Source organism: Martes martes, assembly GCF_963455335.1.
Source record: "Martes martes genome assembly, chromosome: 11".
NCBI classification, from domain to species: domain Eukaryota; kingdom Metazoa; phylum Chordata; class Mammalia; order Carnivora; family Mustelidae; genus Martes; species Martes martes.
In genome coordinates this window covers 55,126,425-55,147,791 of record NC_137899.1, presented here as the reverse complement: position 1 = coordinate 55,147,791, position 21,367 = coordinate 55,126,425, and the positions used below count along the sequence as shown (strand labels likewise).

The following is a 21,367-nucleotide window of genomic DNA, read 5'->3' as shown; positions in this document are numbered from 1 at the left end:
CACTTACACACAGCTTTCACATCTTCCAAGTTCGTTCATCATTTTCTTTTACTCCGTTCTGCTGCATGTCACACAGCTTTACCCACACTCAGGGACTTTCCTGGCTCACTTTATCTCATCTGACTCCAACTTGTCACACTTACCTGTCAGTTAGAGGAGTGATCACTAGCCGAGGACCATTTCCTAAATATTCATAGAAGTACTGGAACTGGGCATCACAAATATGAACAAAGCAGTGCTTCTGGACGTCCTCCCACTGGTGACGAAGTTGAGACAGCCAAGCAAAGGCTTGGGGACTGACCACCTGAAAACATTACATGATTGTTACACACAAGACACTGATAATTTTGAGGCAACAAACTTTATTAATCTAATCAATCCTGCTGTTTCCCATTTCTAAAACTCTCCCAAAAGGGCCATCTCTTCTTTGCTCCTGCAAATTGCAATTGCAAAGAGATGGTTCAGTACTTAATCAGAAATACGTGTCATAAAGGTCTCCATTTTCAGAAGGCTTTTCCTGTAAAACAACATCAGTTTATTCAAGCAAGACTTTTTTCCCCCTTTTATGAATCAGCCTTGGGGATCTGATCACTTTTCTAACTTTATACTCATATCACTGAAATCAGATGGAAAAATACACTCCGTTGTCAAACACATAACCCGTAATTTCCACGTGTCAGAGATACAAACAAACTGTACATTCAACAAAGTCCATTCTAAAACCAGTTTTACTTTTAGGACAGAGATTTCCCACTTCATTTTTCACTCAATCAAATTATAGGTTTTTTTTTTTTTCATTGCTATTCTTTATCTTACTCAAGCCTATCCATTCTTTTTCCATTTTGAAAAAATTATTTCAGTCTTGTACATTTGTGATCTTATGATTTCTCGGGGACCATTTAAGTCACCAAAGTTATTACCTACTAACATTCTGACATCTACATAAATGTCAATACCGCACACTTGTGCATATTAAATGATCAGAAATTAGGCAAAGTCTTTACCTCTTTGAGTACAAAGGACATGTTTTAAATCATAACTTACCCTACTTCAAGTAATCACCACTGATAAAACATAATATGTAAGAAGGTACAAGATCATACATATTCAAAGAGTAGTTATCAATGGTTCATTATCAACATGAGAATACACAGTAAGGGGCATTTTGCAAGGATCGGTTTAGGATTAGCGATTAAACAACATCATTCACTAAAGGTCCAGAACTTGGATAAAGAATTGCTTTTTCCATTTATGGCTTAGCCATAAAGCACTGCTTGCACCTTCTGGAGAGAATGAAGATTCATTTGATTTTAATAAATTGAAAAAGAACTACCAAAACAACAAGAAGCATCTCAAGACACATACATGCATTCAAATTGAGAAAGGAACAGTCTTGCTTTAGAGCTCCGCCCCCTGAGATAACAAAAGGGGTGTGGAAAAAGTAGCTGATAAGCATGATAACTAACATTGTTCAGGAGACAAGCACACTTGTGCCATTTCTAAGTAGGAACGTATTTTAGAAAAAAGCTGAGGAAATTCTCTTTTCCCATTAAACATCGCCAGTATTTAAGAGATACAAAGTCTCAGTAAATGGATAAGAAGGATATTAATGCCCTGAAAGGATTAGAATATGACTTCTCTAAACTCTGTCAGTTAGCCTTAAAAAGAAAAGACAAGGGTGGCCAGTATTTCTCTTTCTTCAAAACAAAGGCACACAGAGATGGTAAATGACAATCTTTCTGCTACAGGCTAGGAAGCCACACAAGTGATAATCCCAGGCCAAAGGACCAAGAGCATGCAGAAAAGCCTGAAGATGGGGAAATGAACATGGTGACTTCACGAGGTTCTCCTATCCTGTGTTAATTATTTGGATGATATGTATTAGAAGTTTCTGACTTGGAGCAACTTTGTGGGATACCACTTGGGCTAACTCTCATGAAGATAATCAGCTAACTGAAATCAAAGTTAATCTTAGTAACCATAACTAACTTCCCAGGACTAATTAAAAATACACAACATTTAAAAAAAAAAAAAGACTTCCTCAGAAGTACTCTTGACAATAAAAACCACTTTTAGGAAACAACAAAAAAAGACATAGAATTTCTAAGAAGAACTTGCCTTCTGAGAAATAAGTTTGGCCACCACATCTCGGGCATGGACGTCGATGGTACAAATTGTCATGATCTTCTGCCTGTCTCCAGGTAGGAGTTCTCCCAGCAAAAGTGCAATGAGGGTATTCAACTGAGAAATCTAGAAGAAATTATGTAAAAAGATAAAGATTACAAATATTGAGTCTTACAGACCAACAGTCCTCTTATTTGTGAAGAGCCCTCTAGCTTACAAAACCATTTCAAATATGTATTTCAGCTAGCCCTCAAACAACCTGGGGGTTGGAGAGAAAGGAAGGGATGTTACTAAATTAATTACATTTCATTAATTAATTGACAATAAATATTATAACTTCCACCCACACCCCCTTGAGCTGAGTCTCAGGAAGGCAGGCAAGTGCCTAAGTAATGACAAAGCTGGCGGCTGCCAGCAAGGTTTGCGGCTGCAGTGAACTGACTCTCCATCCTCATGACAATGAGTCCACAACTTTGCTGGGATGGGAAAAATGATAAATTTTAAAAGGTCAGATTGAGTTAACCTCCATAAAAGTAAATTAGGAACTAAGTATCAAGTCGTCTTTTTGTTTGGTTTTTGTTATTTGTTGTTCTTTTTTGTTTGTTTTGTTTTTTTAGGATTTACTTATTCATTTGAGAGAGAGAGAGAAAGAGAGAGAGAAGTCAAGATAGGCAGTGAGAGAATCCTTAAGCAGACCCTCGCTGGGCTTGGACCCTGATGTGGAGCGGAGCTGAAACCAAGCGTTGGATGTTTAACCAACTGAGCCAACCAAGTGCCCCATTATTTAGGTTTTTTTTGTTTTGTTTTGTTTTTGTAGAGCAGCCAGGTTAGCAGGAAAATATTTACAACGTATAGTTATTGACTACTGCACTAATTTTTCTTAGTCATATCCCTATTCTTAGGTCCATTGATTTCTTATATCAGTATTTTTCCAAACTACCAGTCTCTTTTCACAGAATGCAAGGGAACTAAATAGAATGACAGGGAATAGAAAATGTTGCATTACAGAAGAATATGCATTGTTTCGTGAAGCTTTCGGTCTCAGACTGTTGAGTATGTACCCATGTATGTATGTGTAAACTAAAGCTGATACAAAATATTTCTTACTATTAATAGCCAGAAAGCTTTTAAAGATGCTCCCATAGGTGGTCATTTTGTTAGCATGGTTATTTATTGAAAGCATGCCTGCTTTATTCAAGGCTTCTTAGCCACCCCATGCCCTCCCCCTCCCACCCCCCGCAATTCTGCCATTTCAGGGTAACACAGAGTAAAACAATACTGCCTTTTCTCTTTTTTTACTCTGCAAAGGACAGTCCTTTGCAAACTGTTAGCTCCTGAGAGAATTGGTAATGAGTGAATATGACACATTAGCAGAGGCTCTCAAACCTTTGTGGCCTATTGTCAAAACCACGCTCCCCATAGCACTATTATCGCATCCCAGAGAACGGCCAGCACTGCAGACTCCCCTGAGCCTGCAGGGCAGGTGACCCGGAGAAGCTGCTGTAACTCCAGTAAGGAGGCGGAAGGCAGGCAGAAAGACAGTAACCATAACAAGCACGGCTCACATTACACTAGAATATGCAAGGTGCCAGGCACTAACCAGGTTGTCTGTATCATTCCATTCAATCTGCACGAACCCAACCACTATCCTAACTTTGCAGATGAGGAAACTGAGTCACAAGCGTATTAGCAGGAAAGGGGCCATTCAAAGGCAGACAGTCTGCCTTCTGAGCCCGAGCTCTTACTGGTCCCATCACCTTTAAGGTGGAGAAACCCACTGTCCAAGAGGCATTCCGGACAGACTTACACTCAATGGAAGGTTAGTTCAGAGGAATGAAAAGCATGGACTTTAGACCTTCAGAATATACAACACCCTTATAAGCATTTATCTGCTTTTAAAACTTTACGTCTATAAAAGTAAGCCACATGATACAGCAACAGAGGTGATTATCGTTTCACATACGCCACATTCGGTGCTCCTGAGATTTTAGGTTCCATGAAGGCATATCTGTGTCTGTCTAGGACTACTTCGTCCCCAGAGCCTCCTAAGGAGCTAGCTGTCAAACAGCAGGTCTTTGGTGTTTGCTGCGTACATTAATGAATGTACATTATGAGCTCATGTGCATCCAAGTTTTCTACCAAAGTTCATATGCATGTTGGTTAGAAAAGAGGTGTTTTGGCATTGGCTGTTTTCTCATCTGGATCAAGATAAACAGTCTTTCCAGTCTCAAATCTTACACTAGTTCTGGCATTTGCTTAACAAGAGTGGGTTATAGCGACAGTAATAATACCTTACGTCTTGTAAGAACATTTATAATTTCAAGCGCTTTTGCATGCATTGTCTTGTCTGAGGCTCCTTCACCCTGTGATTTCTCCATTATTGATTCACTTGTCACCAACGTACAGTCAAGAGGAAGAGAATTAAAAATATAACTCGTCAACATCATCTGCTCAGTTTCCTATGGTGGGGGTCTGATGTTGTGTCTCAGGATTCCATGTTCCTGGCAATGCTCTCCTATAAGCAATAAAATTCCGTATCCACAACAAGACAGTTGTAAAATGTCTATCATTGGGGTAGCAGCGTTAGTCATGATCACCGTCTGGTCATACCACCAATGCATACACATTCATGGCCTGTGACATAAGAAACACAGCTGAGCAGCTTTAAAAAACAAATACCCCCTCGGGGGGGAGGAGTCAAGATGGCGGAGAAGTAGCAGGCTGAGACAACATCAGGTAGCAGGAGATCAGCTAGATAGCTTATCTACCCATTGCGAACACCTACAAATCCAACGGGAAATCGAAGAGAAGAAGAGCAACAATTCTAGAAACAGGAAATCAACCACTTTCTGAAAGGCACAGGCTGGGTGAGCTTGGAGTGTGGCCAGAAGCCAGGGAGACAGAGTGACTGAGCACTTTTCTACAAGCATGTGGCTGGAGGCCGGGGACAGGGAAGCGACCGAGTGCTTTTCTCCAAGTGCGAGCGATTGAGCGCTTTTCTCCAAGCACGACCAGAGGCCAGGGAGACGGGGGCGGTTGGGCGCCTTTCTCTGAGGGCGCACTGAGGAGCAGGACCCCGAGCTCTCAGCCCCTCCGGGCCAGAGATTGGGAGGCCGCCATTTTCATTCCCGTCCTCCGGAACTCTACAGAAAGCACTCAGGGAACAAAAGCAAACCCGAAAGCAAACCCGAGCGGGTTACTTAGCCCGGCCCCTGATAAGGGCAGTGCAATTCCGCCTGCAGCAAAGACACTTGAGAATCACTACAACAGGCCCCTCTCCCCCAGAAGATCAACAAGAAACCCAGCCAAGACCAACTTAACTCACCAAGGAGAACAGCGGAATTCCAGAGGAGGAGAAAGCAAATCTTATCTGGACAAATGACAAGGCAGAAAAACTCACCACAAAAAAAAGAACAAGAGGCAGTACCGAAGGCTGGGGACCTAATCAATACGGACATTGGTAATATGACAGATCTAGAGTTCAGAATGATGATTCTCAAGGTTCTAGCCAGGCTCGAAAAAGGCATAGAAGATATTAGAGAAACCCTCTCCGGAGAGATAAAAGCCCTTTCTGGAGAAATAAAAGAACTAAAATCTAACCAAGTTGAAATCAAAAAAGCTATTCATGAGGTGCAATCAAAAATGGAAGCTCTCACTGCTAGGATAAATGAGGCAGAAGAAAGAATTAGTGACATAGAAGACCAAATGACAGAGAATAAAGAAGCTGAGCAAAAGAGAGACAAACAAATACTGGACCACGAGGAGAGAATTCGAGAGATAAGCGACACCATAAGACGACACAACATTAGAATAATTGGGATTCCAGAAGAAGAAGAAAGAGAGAGGGGAGCAGAAGGTATATTGGAGACAATTATTGGAGAGAATTTCCCTAATATGGCAAAGAGAACAAACATCAAAATCCAGGAGATGCTAAGAACGCCCCTCAAAATCAATAAAAATAGGTCCACACTCCGTCACCTGATAGTATCATTTACAAGTCTTAGCGACAAAGAGAAAATCCTGAAAGCAGCCCGGGACAAGAAGTCTGTAACACACAAGGGTAAAAACATTAGATTGGCAGCAGACTTATCCACAGAGACCTGGCAGGCCAGAAAGAACTGGCATGATATATTCAGAGCCCTAAATGAGAAAAACATGCAGCCAAGAATACTATATCCAGCTAGGCTATCATTGAAAATAGAAGGAGAGATAAAAAGCTTCCAGGACAAACAAAAATTAAAAGAATTTGCAAACACCAAACCAGCTCTACAGGAAATATTGAAAGGGGTCCTCTAAGCAAAGAGAGACCCTAAAAGTAGTAGGTCAGAAAGAAACAGAGACAATATATAGTAACAGTCACCTTACAGGCAATACAAAGGCACTAAATTCATATCTCTCAATAGTTACCCTGAATGTTAATGGGCTAAATGCCCCAATCAAAAGACACAGGATATCAGAATGGATAAAAAAATAAGACCCATCAATATACTGTCTATAAGAAACTAATTTAGACCCAAAGACACCTCCAGACACCTCATTTAAAGTGAGGGGGTGCAAAACAATTTACCATGCTAATGGACATCAAAAGAAAGCTGGGGTGGCAATCCTTCTATCAGATCAATTAGATTTTAAGCCAAAGACTATAATAAGAGATGAGGAAGGACACTGTATCATACTCAAAGGGTCTGTCCAACAAGAAGACCTAACAATTTTAAATATCTATGCCCCTAACATGGGAGCAGCCAACTATATAAACCAATTAATAACAAAATCAAAGAAATACATCAACAATAATACAATAATAGTAGGGGACTTGAACACTCCCCTCACTGAAATGGACAGATCATCTAAGCAAAAGGTCAACAAGGAAATAAAGGCCTTAAATGACACACTAGACCAGATGGACATCACAGATATATTCAGAACATTCCATCCCAAAATAACAGAATACACGTTCTTCTCTAGTGCACACGGAACATTCTCCAGAATGGACCACATCCTGGGTCATAAATCAGGTCTCAACCGGTATCAAAAGATTGGGATCATTCCCTGCATATTTTCAGGCCACAATGCTCTGAAGCTAGAACTCAATCACAAGAGGAAATTTGGAAAGGACACAAATACATGGAGACTAAACAGCATCCTTCTAAAAAATGAATGGGTCAACCAGGAAATTAAAGAAGAATTGAAAAAATTCATGGAAACAAATGATAATGAAAACACAATGGTTCAAAATCTGTGGGACACAACAAAGGCAGTCCTGAGAGGAAAATATATAGTGGTACAAGCCTTTCTCAAGAAACAAGAATGGTCTCAAATACACAACCTAACCCTACACCTAAAAGAGCTGGAGAAAGAATAACAAAGAAAGCCTAAACCCAGCAGAAGAAGAGAAATCATAAAGATCAGAGCAGAAATCAATGAAATAGAAACCAAAAAAACAATAGAACAAATCAATGAAACTAGGAGCTGGTTCTTTGAAAGAATTAATAAGATTGACAAAACCCTGGCCAGACTTATCAAAAAGAAAAGAGAAAGGACCCAAATAAATAAAATCATGAATGAAAGAGGAGAGATCACAACCAACGCCGAAGAAATACAAACAATTATAAGAACATACTATGAGCAACTCTACGCCAACAAATTTGACAATCTGGAAGAAATGGATACATTTCTAGAGACATATAAACTACCACAACTGAACCAGGAAGAAATAGAAAACCTGAGCAGACCCATAACCAGTAAGGAGATTGAAAGAGTCATCAAAAATCTCCAAACAAAAGTCCAGGGCCAGACGGCTTCCCAGGGGAATTCTACCAAACATTTAAAGAAGAACTAATTCCTATTCTCCTGAAACTGTTCCAAAAAATAGAAATGGAAGGAAAACTTCCAAACTCATTCTATGAGGCCAGCATCACCTTGATCCCAAAACCAGACAAGGATCCCATCAAAAAAGAGAATTACAGACCAATATCCTTGATGAACACAGATATGAAAATTCTCACCAAAATACTGGCCAATAGGATCCAACAGTACATTAAAAGGATTATTCACCACGACCAAGTGGGATTTATTCCAGGGCTGCAAGGTTGGTTCAACATCCGCAAATCAATCAATGTGATACAATACATAAATAAAAGAAAGAACAAGAACCATATGGTACTCTCAATAGATGCTGAAAAAGCATTTGACAAAGTGCAGCATCCCTTCCTGATTAAAACTCTTCAAAGTGTAGGGATAGAGAGCACATACCTCAATATTATCAAAGCCATCTATGAAAAACCCACTGCAAATATCATTCTCAATGGAGAAAAACTGAAAGCTTTTCTGCTAAGGTCAGGAACACAGCAGGGATGTCCATTATCACTACTGCTATTCAACATAGTACTAGAAGTCCTAGCCTCAGCAATCAGACAACAAAAAGAAATTCAAGGCATCCAAATTGGCAAAGAAGAAGTCAAACTATCACTCTTTGCAGATGATATGATACTATATGTGGAAACCCCAAAAGGCTCCACTCCAAAACTGCTAGAACTTGTACAAGAATTCAGTAAAGTGTCAGGATATACAGTCAATGCACAGAAATCAGTTGCAATTCTTTACACTAACAACAAGACAGAAGAAAGAGAAATTAAGGAGTCAATCCCATTTACAATTGCACCCAAAACCATAAGATACCTAGGAATAAACCTAGCCAAAGAGGCAAAGAATCTATACTCAGAAAACTATAAAGTACTCGTGAAAGAAATGGAGGAAGACACAAAGAAATGGAAAAATGTTCCATGTTCATGGATTGGAAGAACAAATATTGTGAAAATGTCTATTCTACCTAAAGCAATCTACACATTTAATGCAATCCCTATCAAAATCCCATCCATTTTTTTCAAAGAACTAGAACAAATAATCCTAAAATTTATATGGAACCAGAAAAGACCTCAAATAGCCAAAGGAATATTGAGAAAGAAAGCCAAAGTTGGTGGCATCACAATTCCAGACTTCAAGCTCTATTACAGAACTGTCATCATCAAGACAGTATGGTACTGGCACAAAAACAGACATATAGATCAATGGAACAGAATAGAGAGCCCAGTAATACACCCTCAACTCTATGGTCAACTAATCTTTGACAAAGCAGGAAGGAATGTCCAATGGAAAAAAGACAGCCTCTTCAACAAATGGTGCTGGGAAAATTGGACAGCCACATGCAGAAAAATGAAATTGGACTATTTCCTTACACCACACACGAAAACAGACTCAAAATGGATGAAGGACCTCAATGTGAGAAAGGAATCTATCAAAATCCTTGAGGAGAATGCAGGCAGCAACCTCTTTGACCTCAACCGCAGCAACTTCTTCCTAGGAACACTGCCAAAGGCAACAGAAGCAAGGGCAAAAATGAACTATTGGGATTTCATCAAGATCAAAAGCTCTGCACAGCAAAGGAAACAGTTAACAAAACCAAAAGACAACTGACAGAATGGGAGAAGATATTTGCAAACGACATATCACATAAAGGGCTAGTATGCAAAATCTATAAAGAGCTTAGCAAACTCAACACCCAAAGAACAAATAATCCAGTCAAGAAATGGGCAGAGGACATGAACAGACATTTCTGCAAAGAAGACATCCAGATGGCCAACAGACACATGAAAAAATGCTCCACATCACTCGGCATCAGGGAAATACAAATCAAAACCACAATGAGATACCACCTCACAACAGTCAGAATGGCTAAAATTAACAAGTCAAGAAATGACAGATGCTGGCGAGGATGAGGAGAGAGGGGAACCCTCCTACACTGTTGGTGGGAATGCAAGCTGGTGCAACCACTCTGGAAAACAGTGTGGAGGTTCCTCAAAAAACTGAAAATAGAGCTACCCTATGACCCAGCAATTGCACTACTGGGTATATATCCTAAAGATACAAATGTGGTGATCTGAAGGGGCACGTGCACCCGAATGTTTATAGCAGCAATGTCCTCAAGAGCCAAACTATGGAAAGAACCTAGATGTCCATCAACAGATGAATGGATAAAGAAGATGTGGTATGTATATATACAATGGAATACTATGCAGCCATCAAAAGAAATGAAATCTTGCCATTTGCGACAACATGGATGGAACTAGAGGGTATTATGCCTAGGGAAATAAGTCAATCGGAGAAAGACAACTATCATATGATCTCCCTGATATGATGAAGTGGAGATGCAATGTGGGGGGTAGGAAGAGGAAAAATGAAAGACGATGGGATCGGGAGGGAGACAAACCATAAAAGACTCAATCTCAAAAAACAGACTGAGGGTTGCTGAGGGGAGGGGGGACGGGAGAGGGTGGTGGGGATATAGGCATTGGGGAGGGTATGTGCTATAATGAGTGCTCTGAAATGTGTAAACCTGGCGATTCACAGACCTGTACCCCTGGGGATAAAAATACATTATATGTTTATTTAAAAAAACAACAACAACAAATACTCCCTCATACAATTGGCACTCGTTCTTACCCTTGATCAAAGCGGTGTTATGTGATATTCTGAGAGGATCATGGATGTCTGCCTCAAGTCAACAGCCTCACCCCACCTTGAAACCCAGGGGACTGTTTTCCTTGTACACCTTGCCCTTGGCTGGAGCCTGAGCACAGCCCAGATCTTAAGCCGGAAAGAAGCCTACCTTTGAATACAATCCAAACTCCTCTTCATGAGCACAAAGCCTTCCAAGACCTCCGATGCCTCCTTCCTACCTCCCATCACTCCACCTGTACTGGCCTTATGTTCTTCCATCATGGCTGTTTCAGGGCCAGAGAAATGGTTTCATCTTTCTGGAGGCATTTCCCCTCTGTTCTTTACACGGCTGGCTCGCCCTCATCATTCATGTCTTAGTTCAAAATTACCTCCTCAGATCGGCCTTCTCTGGCCAACCCATTTTGTATTACCCCCCACCCAATTATTCTACAGGCTCCTGTTTTATTTTCCTCATGGTACTTCCTAGTAGTCTATCATTCACTTACTTATTTCCTTGTTTACTACTTGTCTCCTCTACCTGACTCCAAGATCTAAAGGAACAAGTCCCGTACCTGTCTTAGGTATGATCTCATTACACACACATCATAGGAAGGAAGGAAGGAAGGAAGGAAAGAAGGGTGGCAACAAACTACACCACATCAGTATTTTATTCTCTCAGTCATAGGGTAACGCAAATGTGATGACTATTTCCAGAGGTTACAGGTCAAAGCAGAATGCAGAATCCTTCCCCTAAAGTAAGAAGAAAGTGCCAAGATCGCACACAGAAAAAGGGCCTGGCCTCATCAAGGGCTTGGAAAGACATTTTGGAGGAAGGGGTATTTATGCTAAGACTTATAGGATGAGTATCATTTAGGTTGTAAAAGAACTCAGAGACTGGCCCCTTATGGAGGCAGGGTGGAAGCCACCTGAGGCAGTCGGTGCACACAGCCAGGAGACAGCCGGGTGACCCTGTCAGGGAACTGACACATGTCTCGCCCGGGAGAGGGGCGGGGCCAGGTGGACCACACGCTCGAAGACACTGGAGACCGGAGACCGAAGGGCGCAACCATGTAGGGCTTGGCCAGCTTACTGAGGAGTCTGAACTTCCACGGCAATGAGATGTTGCTGAAGAGTTTTAAAAAGCATGATAGTAATTAGATGTGTTTTTAAAAGATTTTTCTGCCTGTGTGATGATGAATTGGAGGGGAAACCAGACTAAAGAAGAAAGACCTGAGAACAGGATGTTCTCATCGTCCAGGTAAGAAAGAAGTGTGCCTGGGACCAGGTTATTAACAAAGCGGTGAAGGAAACCATGAGAACAGGTATATTTAGGGTAACTGAAGAGATGATGTGTCTGACTGGACAGCGGGTAAAAGAGCGGTCAAACAGGCTACTAGGTGAGCAACGAGTGAAGGACATTGGGTGTTTCTTTCTGACCTTGGGAACACTGGAGAAGCAGGTTTGGGAAGAGTGAATAGATTTCCCACATTCTAGGTTGGAGGTGCCTGTCAGATGTCCAGTGGAAAAGCCCAGGACACATGCTTCAGGAGAGAGGTCTGAGCTGGAGATCACCATCACGAGCATCTTACAAAAGGAAGGAAAGAGCCGTAAAAGCAGACACAATTAGCAGGGATGTCGGTATGGTGAGAGGACAAGGGCACCAAAGTCAGAGCCATAAGGAACAGACGAGGAGGAGGAAGAGGAGCAAGGAAAGGCAAGTGAAGAGCCCAAAACACTGATGAAAAAGTATATTTCAAACAGACATGAAATAAGGGAAGAGAGTATGAGAGGAGGAGGAAGCATCTCTAACAACAACACAGAGAGAGACTCAGTCAAGTGGTGGAACTGGGTCGTGGAGAGGAATGAGAATGAGAAGATAAAAGTCAATTGTCGATATTTAGCTCAAACAGTTTCATTATAATAAAAGTTACAGGGTGAGAGCAGGAAATGGGAGATGTGACATCTGCTGGTTATTTTGTTTGTAAGCAATGAGACACTTGGGAATGTTTAAATGAACACAGCAAGGAGCGAAAATGAGACTCAGAAGACACAGTAGAAAAGGCAGCCAGGGAATCCTGAGCGTCCCTTTCAGAAGAGACCCGAGCACAGGTGGAGAAAGGGCTCCCAACAGTCAGAGGCTCTGCTTGTGTTCGAACAAGACAGTAAGTAGTGCGGAGGGATGAACACTAGCTCGTAGTGGCTGATCTAGTTCTCTCTGATGGCATCAACAGGTAATGAGAGCTACTATTTAATGAACTCTTACTATCTACTAAGCATTGTGTGTGTGTCCATATGTACATGCATACATAAAGAATATACGTATGTTAAGTCTAAGTTAATCATCACAATAACCCTATGGGGAAGGTACCACCATGATTCCAATTTTATATAAGAAAATCTGCTCAAGATCACACAGTTCTGAACAGTGGAACAAGGATTTAGGACCTGATTCTAGGATTTTATTGCATATTTTATAAACACAAAACTTTCCCAAGTAGACAACCTATTATCCACTATCAGGTCATGCTGGCCAGGCAAGAGCTGACCTATAATGATTCTGGCAATGAATGGAAATAACTAGGTATCCACTACCCATGAATTCTCTTGTTTGGATAAAAATGGAAACACTTCCCAAAAGAGCCACATGACTCATGACCACCACTGAGGTTTATATGTTGGAGACATTTAAGACACGTCTTAAACATATAAGAGGTTTAATATGTTAGAGATGTCTAAGGTCCAAAAAGAGGGTCATTTGCTTGGTGGGATGATGGTGAGCTCACCACGAAGAAAGGTATCAGGCACAGAAAGTCACAGACTCAAGGTCAGAGAAAAGGGATGGTCCTTGATCCACAGTGGTGGTTGATTCTCAGTTCTGTCCTGACCCACCCAGCTCCTGTCGTGGGGCTGCAGGAAGAGACCATGTATGTGAACCTAAAGAACTATGCCCCTAAATCCTACAGGCTTCAATAAGACAACACAGAACATCATCATCTTCGCAGCAGAAGTGTGCAATTTCACCAGCATTGGGCAAGGCGTTTCCCAACTGAGGCACACCTGAGCCACAGTGGCCGAGAAGCTGGAAGGGCCCCTCTGTTGAAATGTTAAGACCTGAGCTCACAGACCTGAGTGAGCACCGCAATGTAACGAGTATAGTGCTTAGGGGTCAGCTACCAGAACCCTCTATCCCTTCCCAACTGGACATAACAAGGAAGTCATGTTCCTTCTGTTTTAGAACAATACCAACAAGGATCTTGAATCCTGAAAACCACCCATGTTTCCACTTCAGCATTATCAGGAACAATGGATTTTCTTTTCAGCTGGAACAAAGCAAAGTGGCAAAGAAACTAAGTCTCGCATTCTCTGGACACCATCAGGGCATGTGCTGTGGCCTTCCTTTCCACTGTGGCCTTCCTTTCCGCTGTGCATTTCCTACTTCTCCATTAATCATACCGCTAAATCCAGCACAGTACTGAGCAATGAATGTCAGCGACAGTGCGCCTAATTACCTCATTCTTGACACTAATGGAAAGGATTCCAAAGTTTCACCATTAAGCATTATTTTCTCTGCAGGTTTCTACTGGATATTCCTCAAGTTGTAATGTTTCCTTTAAATGCTTGTATTAAAAAAGAAAAAGGGTGTAAAATCAGTATGCTGCCACCTTAAGAAACCCGAAAAAGAGGAGGAAATTGAAGTAGTCGGAAGTAATCAAGATAAAGCGGAAATCCGTGAAATATCGAACAAGAGAAGAAATCAGCAAAGTCAAAGATCAGTTCTATGAAAATGTAAGTAAAAAGGATAAACACAGAGAAAGCCTGATTTCAAAGAAAGAGAGAGAGCGAGAGAGCAAGAACACAAATCACCCACACTAGGAACGCAAGAGGGACATGGTATGAGACCCTCCAGGTGTGCTAAGGATAATGTTAAGGACCAAAGACATTTGAAAACTTAGATCAAGGCTGAAAGTCAAGATCCTGTAGAGGTCCAGACGGTCAACATCTGAGGCACTGAGGTCTACAAAGTCCCCACTGAGATGACTCCATGTAGCTATGGCAGCGTTGAAGCATCCAAAGACATAGGCACTGGGCCAGATGGTGGCCAGAGGGCCGTAATGTGCCTGGCCCTGACTTCGATGAAATGGATAAGTACCTTGAAAAACACACATTTCCATAAGTGATGCAAGAAAAAAAAAAGAAAAAGCTGCATAACATCATATATATATATACACACACACACACACACACACACACACACACACACACACACATATATATATATATATAAAAAAGAAATTGATTTATAATTAACAAAATGATCCAAAAGAAAACTCCAGGCCCAGATGGTATCTCCAGTGATTTCTATCATAAACTCTTTCACAAAATACATGAGAATACAATATTTTCCAATTCCTTTTAAAGAGCATAATGCTGATGCCCAAACTGGCGGAGATATCATAAGGAAACTACAGATAAAAGTTCCTTGTGAACATATATATAGAATTCCTGGACAGAATATTTGCAAATGAAACCCAGCAAAAATACATATATACATATATAAATGATAATACATCATTAACCAAGTGGCATTTATTTCAGGAATGCGAAGTTGGCTTAGCATTCAAAAATTCACCACAGTAACAGAATAAAAGAGGCAGACACAAGAATAATCTTAACAGATTTGAAAAAGTTCAATGTCTCTTCAAGATAAAAACTCAGTATACAGCAATGGAAGGGCTCTCCCTCAAATTCAGAAAGGGCATCTCCAAAAATCTGTAGCAACAATCATACTTAATGGTGAAAATTTAAATTTTTCTTCTCTGAGACTGGAAATAAGGTGGCATGTCTGCTCTAACTACTTCCATTCAACATGGTGCTCGAGGTTCTAGCTGAGTCAGAAATTCAGGAAGAGGGAATAAAGGGCAAAGAAGAATGGGAGACCAGAAGTAAAACCATCATTATTGACAGATGGACATGTTCATGGACACAGCAAGCCCTATGAAACTATAAAAACACTTACTAAAACTATTAAGCAAAGTTTGGCAAAGTCGTAAGACAAATTTGGCAAAGTCCTAAGATTAAAAAATCTATTTTCTATGCCAGCCACAAATTTTCAAGCATCAAAATATACTAACTATTTAAAATTATGTCTAACAAGAAATGTGCAAGACCCTGACATTGAAAACAACAGGAAAATATTCTGAGAGAAATTAAACACAACCTATGTCAAGATACACACCACATTCTTAGATAAGATGCATCATGGTCGAGATAGCCACCCTCCCAACATTCCTATTTATATTTGGTGTCATCCTAGTTAAGATTAATTAGGCTAAAAGATTAGGGTTCTAAAAATAAACAGTATGATAATTTATGTAGACATGAACAGAACCTAGAATGGCTCAAACAATTATGGAAAAAAATTAAAAATAGAACTAAGTTGAAGGCTATATTTAACCTGATTTCAAAGCTTACTATAAAGCTATCATAATTAATACAGTGTGGATTTTGCATGAAAATATATAAAGAGATGAATACAACAGGAGAGTCTGGCAATAGATCTCTCTCTATATGAGTTTGATCAAGGTGCCAAGTTAATACAATGGAAAAGCAAAAAAAAAAAAAAAAAGTATGAATAACAGATCTAAATGAAAAACCCATAACTATAAAGCTCCTAGAAGGAAATAGGAGAATCTTTTCATGACATTGAGACAGTAAGAATTTCTTATGCCTGACACAATAATTATCAATAATAGAAGAAAAATTTGATACACTACACATCAAAATGAAAACATTTCACTCACAAAACATACCATTAATAAAATGAGCAGTCTGTTCATTTCCTTCAAAGGAACTGCTACCAAATAAAGAAATCCTCTAACCAACAATAAAAAGACAAACATCCCAATTAAAAACAAACAAAAAAACTGGGCAAGTTTTTTGAACAGATTCTTCACAATAAAAGATACACGAATGCCAATAAACATGTGAAAAGTTACTCAACATCTCTAGACATTAGAGATAAGCCAATTAAAACCACAACGAGCTACTACTATGTCACACCCACTAGAATGTCTGCAATTGTACAGACTGATGACACTTAATACTGGCCAGTATATGAAGCAACTAGCATTGTGTCACCTTGTTAATGGGAATGTAACAATGGAGATCTGTCTGGCAGTTTTTTTTTAAATGAGTAAACATATACCTTCCCTATGATTCAGCAATTTCACTTTTAGATATTTTACCCAGGAGAAATAAAAATCTATGTCTATCAAAAGATTTGGACAAGAATGTTTCAAGCAGCTTTAGAAACAGTAGCCTCAAATTGGAAACCCCAGTATCAGTCAACAGAATGGATACACAAAGTGTGCTATGGTTACACAATGGAATGCTAAGCAACAAAAAAGAATGAACTTCTAACACATGCAATAACACGCTTGTTAAGAAATGAGAATAGTGTGAGATTTTACTCTCCTTGTATGCTCAAGTCAGCCTGGCTCAGATTAAGGGATCCTGGCAGAAGACACAGAGCCTCTGGGTCACAGATAAAGGACAGGTCATTAGTCACACCAATAGCACTGAGTAGTATGTACATATCAGCATTTGCACCCATCCCCGATTCCTGACTTTTAAAGGATAACCCCAAAAGAGCCACATAATGCTTGTATGTGTAGTGAGGTGTGTTATAGGACAAGAACCTTGAATTTAGGGAACCCAAATCTTTTCTAAAGCAAAACCATATCTCAACTTAGCCCTGGAAGGAGATTTTTTCTTTATTATACTGGACAGTAAGCCAATCTACCCTTTGCCCTGGAGAGAAACATGAGAGAGACTATCTTCCAAGGATGTTTATTATATAAACAAGAGACTATTATAGCAGGAAGCCTGTTTTATTATATAAACATCCTTGGAAGATAGTCTCAAATAAAGGCATTAAGTTCCTCTGCTCAAAAAATGTACAAAACTTGAGACCCACAGAAGATGGTCACAGTGTGAAGTGAACAATCCAGACCAAAAAAGAGGATAAATTCATGAGATTGGCCAACTCAACTGCCTTACCATTTCAATTATTTCTGTGGTTATGGGTCTACTCAAATTTCTACCTCATTTTGAATCTATCTCAGAAACAATGTTCATGGAAAATCATCCATTTATTTTAAATTTTATTCTACATTTTTATGCTAAACATTGTCACACATAGTATTACATGATCTTTTTAAAATCTCTTCTCATAGGAAGTTACGGTTCCTTTCGTGATCTTTTTCCCTCTCTCCCCAAACTCGACTTTTTCTTTCTCCTCTTAACTACAAAAATTTGTTGTTATGGGGACCCCTGTGTGGCTCAGTCAGTCAAGCATCTGCCTTGGGCTCGGGCCATGATCCCTGGATCCTGGGCTCCCTACTCAGCAGAGAGTCAGCTTCTCCCCCTGCCTCCTGCTCCCCCTGCTTGGGCGCTTTCTCTCTCTCTGACCAACAAATAAAATCTTTTAAAAATTTTTGCCGTTATGGTCTATTTAAGGAAACAGTTCTTGGATTTATGGCTCAGACTGGACTCACATGGCATATATGGGCAATGAATCTTCTCTTACATCTGTCACTGTGGAGTTCTTGAGTTACCTCAGGATCTGTTCTGCTGCTTTCTCTAGAACAGGGATTGGCAAACCACAGGCCACCAGACAAATCTGGATCCCTACTGGTTTTTATAAATAAAGTTTTATTGGAACTTTGCCATGGCTATTTATTTAAAAATTGCCTATGGCTTTTTCCCTACCGCAACAGCAGAAATAAGCAGATGTGAAAGAAACTATACAGCCCAAAGAAACTAAAGTATTTCTATCCCATCCTTCAAAGAAAAAGTTGCCCAACTAGAAATCTAGGGTCAAGATGTAGTCATAGCAAAAGTCCTTGACAGACATCTCACAATATTTATGAAGCACTTCTCAGGACTTTATCCTGGGAGCAAACACACCCACTGACAATCTCTTGGGATATACAGGAGGCAGAAGTGATTCCAACTGTCCGTCTCTTCCACACTTACTCCTTAATGCTGCCATGGACCCCCCCGTATCTTTTAGTTATTGAATCTGAGTTTGTCATTTCCAATGACAAGTTCCAACTTCATTGGATCAAACAGGCTTCCTGCTATAATAGTTTCTTGTTTCACCTGAGGTTTTCTCCGCTCTCAATAACCAATCTCATCTGCTGTCCACTTCTAGGCATTCCTCAAAGTAACTGGTTTAGTGTATCCAGATACTATACCTTTTTTTTTTTTTTTTTTTGCTTGCTGGTTATTCAGTAAAATTCTGGCTGCGTGAAAGTAACCAGACGAAACCCAAGATGAAGTCACTCAGGCCTCGTCCTGGGTCAGCAAACCAGAACTTAATTTCTGGGCTCAGCTTCCCCAGAAAGGCAGGCCCAGGGCAACCAGCCAGCATCTGCCTGCTCCATACAAGAGACCTGCCGCAGCTCCAAGATGTCCCTTTGCTCCATGTGAGGAAGAGAAACCTGATTTAACCAATCAGCAGATGCCCAGTATAATTTCCTTGTGCCTGCTCACTCGGACTATAAAAATCCCTTGCTTTATCAGCATTTTGGTGCCTCTTTCTGTTAGACTAGATGATGCCTGATTCATGAATCACTCAGTAAAAGCCTGCTAAATTGGTAAATTATGGAAATTTTTCTTTTAATAGATGAGAGGGGAGGTAAAGAGTATGTGCTCCACTCATATGGGTTCCTGCTACATTACAAAAAAAAGAGGTTATCAGATCATGCTTTTCTAGAGAGGCAAGAAGAATAACTTGTGTGTCCAGTATACACTGGGTAGCTTCAGGCTTCATAGGCTTTCCTACTCACGCAGTAAAGTTGGGATATGGAACACTATCAACATTGGATCCAACTGGTTTTGAAAGAATCTCTCAATGACTAAAAGTGAGGCCAAATACTGGCCCTAAGAAGCAAAATTAGAGTCTCTTTCTTATATGTATTTCTTCATCCTGGGGAGGGGTGATGAATGATTTTATATTGCTTATCTTGAGTTACTGAGAGTGCTCTGGGTCATGTCCCAGCACAGTAGCAACTAAGCTTTTCAAGTTCAAAATGTCCCCATCTATTTTTCGATGATTTTCACAAAGATTAAAAATAAAGGAGGAGTAGAAAATCCTTCTTACCAGATCCCAAGCCTCCAGAACAAAGTACTTTTGCCAAAGATCCCTCAAATCTGAACGACCGAATTTATTAGATTGGTAGTAGGGATATCCATCCAAAATGCAGTATTTTTGCCTTTAATCCCAACATTATCTCACATAAAAGGAAACAAAGAATTTAAAATAATTACTTATGCAGGTAGATCATCAATTATAGCCAACTCTGATCTCAGTTTAAAATGGAGTGATTTTAAAGGACTAATGTTTCACTTTAAAAACTGCTCACAGTATTAGCGTGAGTAATTTTAATTAAAAACAAACTCCCCATTTTTGAAGAGAGCACACTAAAGGGGTTTCAACTTAGATGCACACACTTCTCATGAACCACACTGAGGCTTCAACAGTATTCAAATGTTAGATTCTCTAATATGCATATTAGTATCAGTTACAAAATTGAAACACTGTACTGAAGGCATCTGTTGGGTGGTCTGTCAAACATTTCAATTTGTGCTAAAAGTGTTTCATAATTAAGCAGATAAATGCCTTCTTCATAAACCTTCCTCGTTGTCTGCTTCTCATCCAACATGAAAAGGAAGCATTACATAACTCTTGAACAGAATGGAAAACTTTATTTTAAGGGAGGAAAAAAAAACCCCTAAATTCTGTTAATTAGTGGAATATGTGCAAGCTCTTGGGATATGAAGAACTTTAGCTGTAAGAATAAAAACAATCCATTGTTGCCAACACGGGAAAGAGTGGATATGTCTCATATACTGAGAATGGGAAGGTAAATTTCCACAATGTTTCACAAGGCTTAAAAGAGGTACACTCTTTGACCTAGCAATCTTACTTCTGGAAGTTTATCCTGAAAAAATAAAGAAAAATATGCACAACCTGTATGTATGTATATACACGGCTGTTTACTGCAGTACTATTAATGATAGCCAAAAATCAAAAACCAACTTAATCACCAGTATTAAGCAGTAGTAATATACGACATTCTGCAATGTACTAGATTAAGCCAAATGGGCAACTCCTTCATTAAAACACACACAAAGCAAAAATATACCCATGTGCAAAGTCCATAGCAAAAACGAGAGAGGTGGAAGGAGAGAGGGGATAGGAGGAGGAGGAGAAGGTCGAGGGAGTGTGGGATAGTTCCTGATGCCGGCAGTGTACCTCCAAGCCAGAAGAGTAACAAATGTCATGACAACCTAACTTAGGATTTGGGGACAGATTCAAACATCTGGAGACTGAGATTCAAACTGCCACACAGAAACACAACATTTCTGTCTCCTGCCTCTCGCACTCCCTGAGCAAGCCCGTGAGTTGGAACTGAGATGCTGATATGTAGCTGAGATTCTCTGAGTCTTACACAGCCTAATACAGAGCTCTAGAAAAATTCTACCCACCTGCTCAGAGAGGCAAGATGAAAGCCCTTGGAGAGGGAAATAAAAGTCCCTTCAGAGATAACAAAACCTTAAGCCCATGCCACGTGATCTGGAAATCCTCAACTGAGTTATCAACCACAAAACTAATCCAGCAACCACAAAACCTGTGGAGACCTAGAAGAAGCAAAGAAGAGAAACACACTACAGGCATGCA

At 40.2% G+C, this 21,367-nt stretch overlaps 1 protein-coding gene across 2 annotated transcripts in view; it reads right to left on the bottom strand.

Moving 5' to 3' along the window:
* Positions 1 to 21,367, bottom strand: part of DNAH11 (dynein axonemal heavy chain 11) — a 331,865-nt gene that overhangs the window by 197,660 nt on the left and 112,838 nt on the right. For both annotated transcript variants that reach the window (XM_080818899.1, XM_080818900.1), the window contains exons 31-32: positions 2,119 to 2,250; positions 144 to 304 (exon numbers count right to left, since the gene is read on the bottom strand). In XM_080818899.1, coding sequence (XP_080675025.1) covers positions 144 to 304; positions 2,119 to 2,250 — 293 coding nt within the window. The remainder of the gene's footprint in view (positions 1 to 143; positions 305 to 2,118; positions 2,251 to 21,367) is intronic.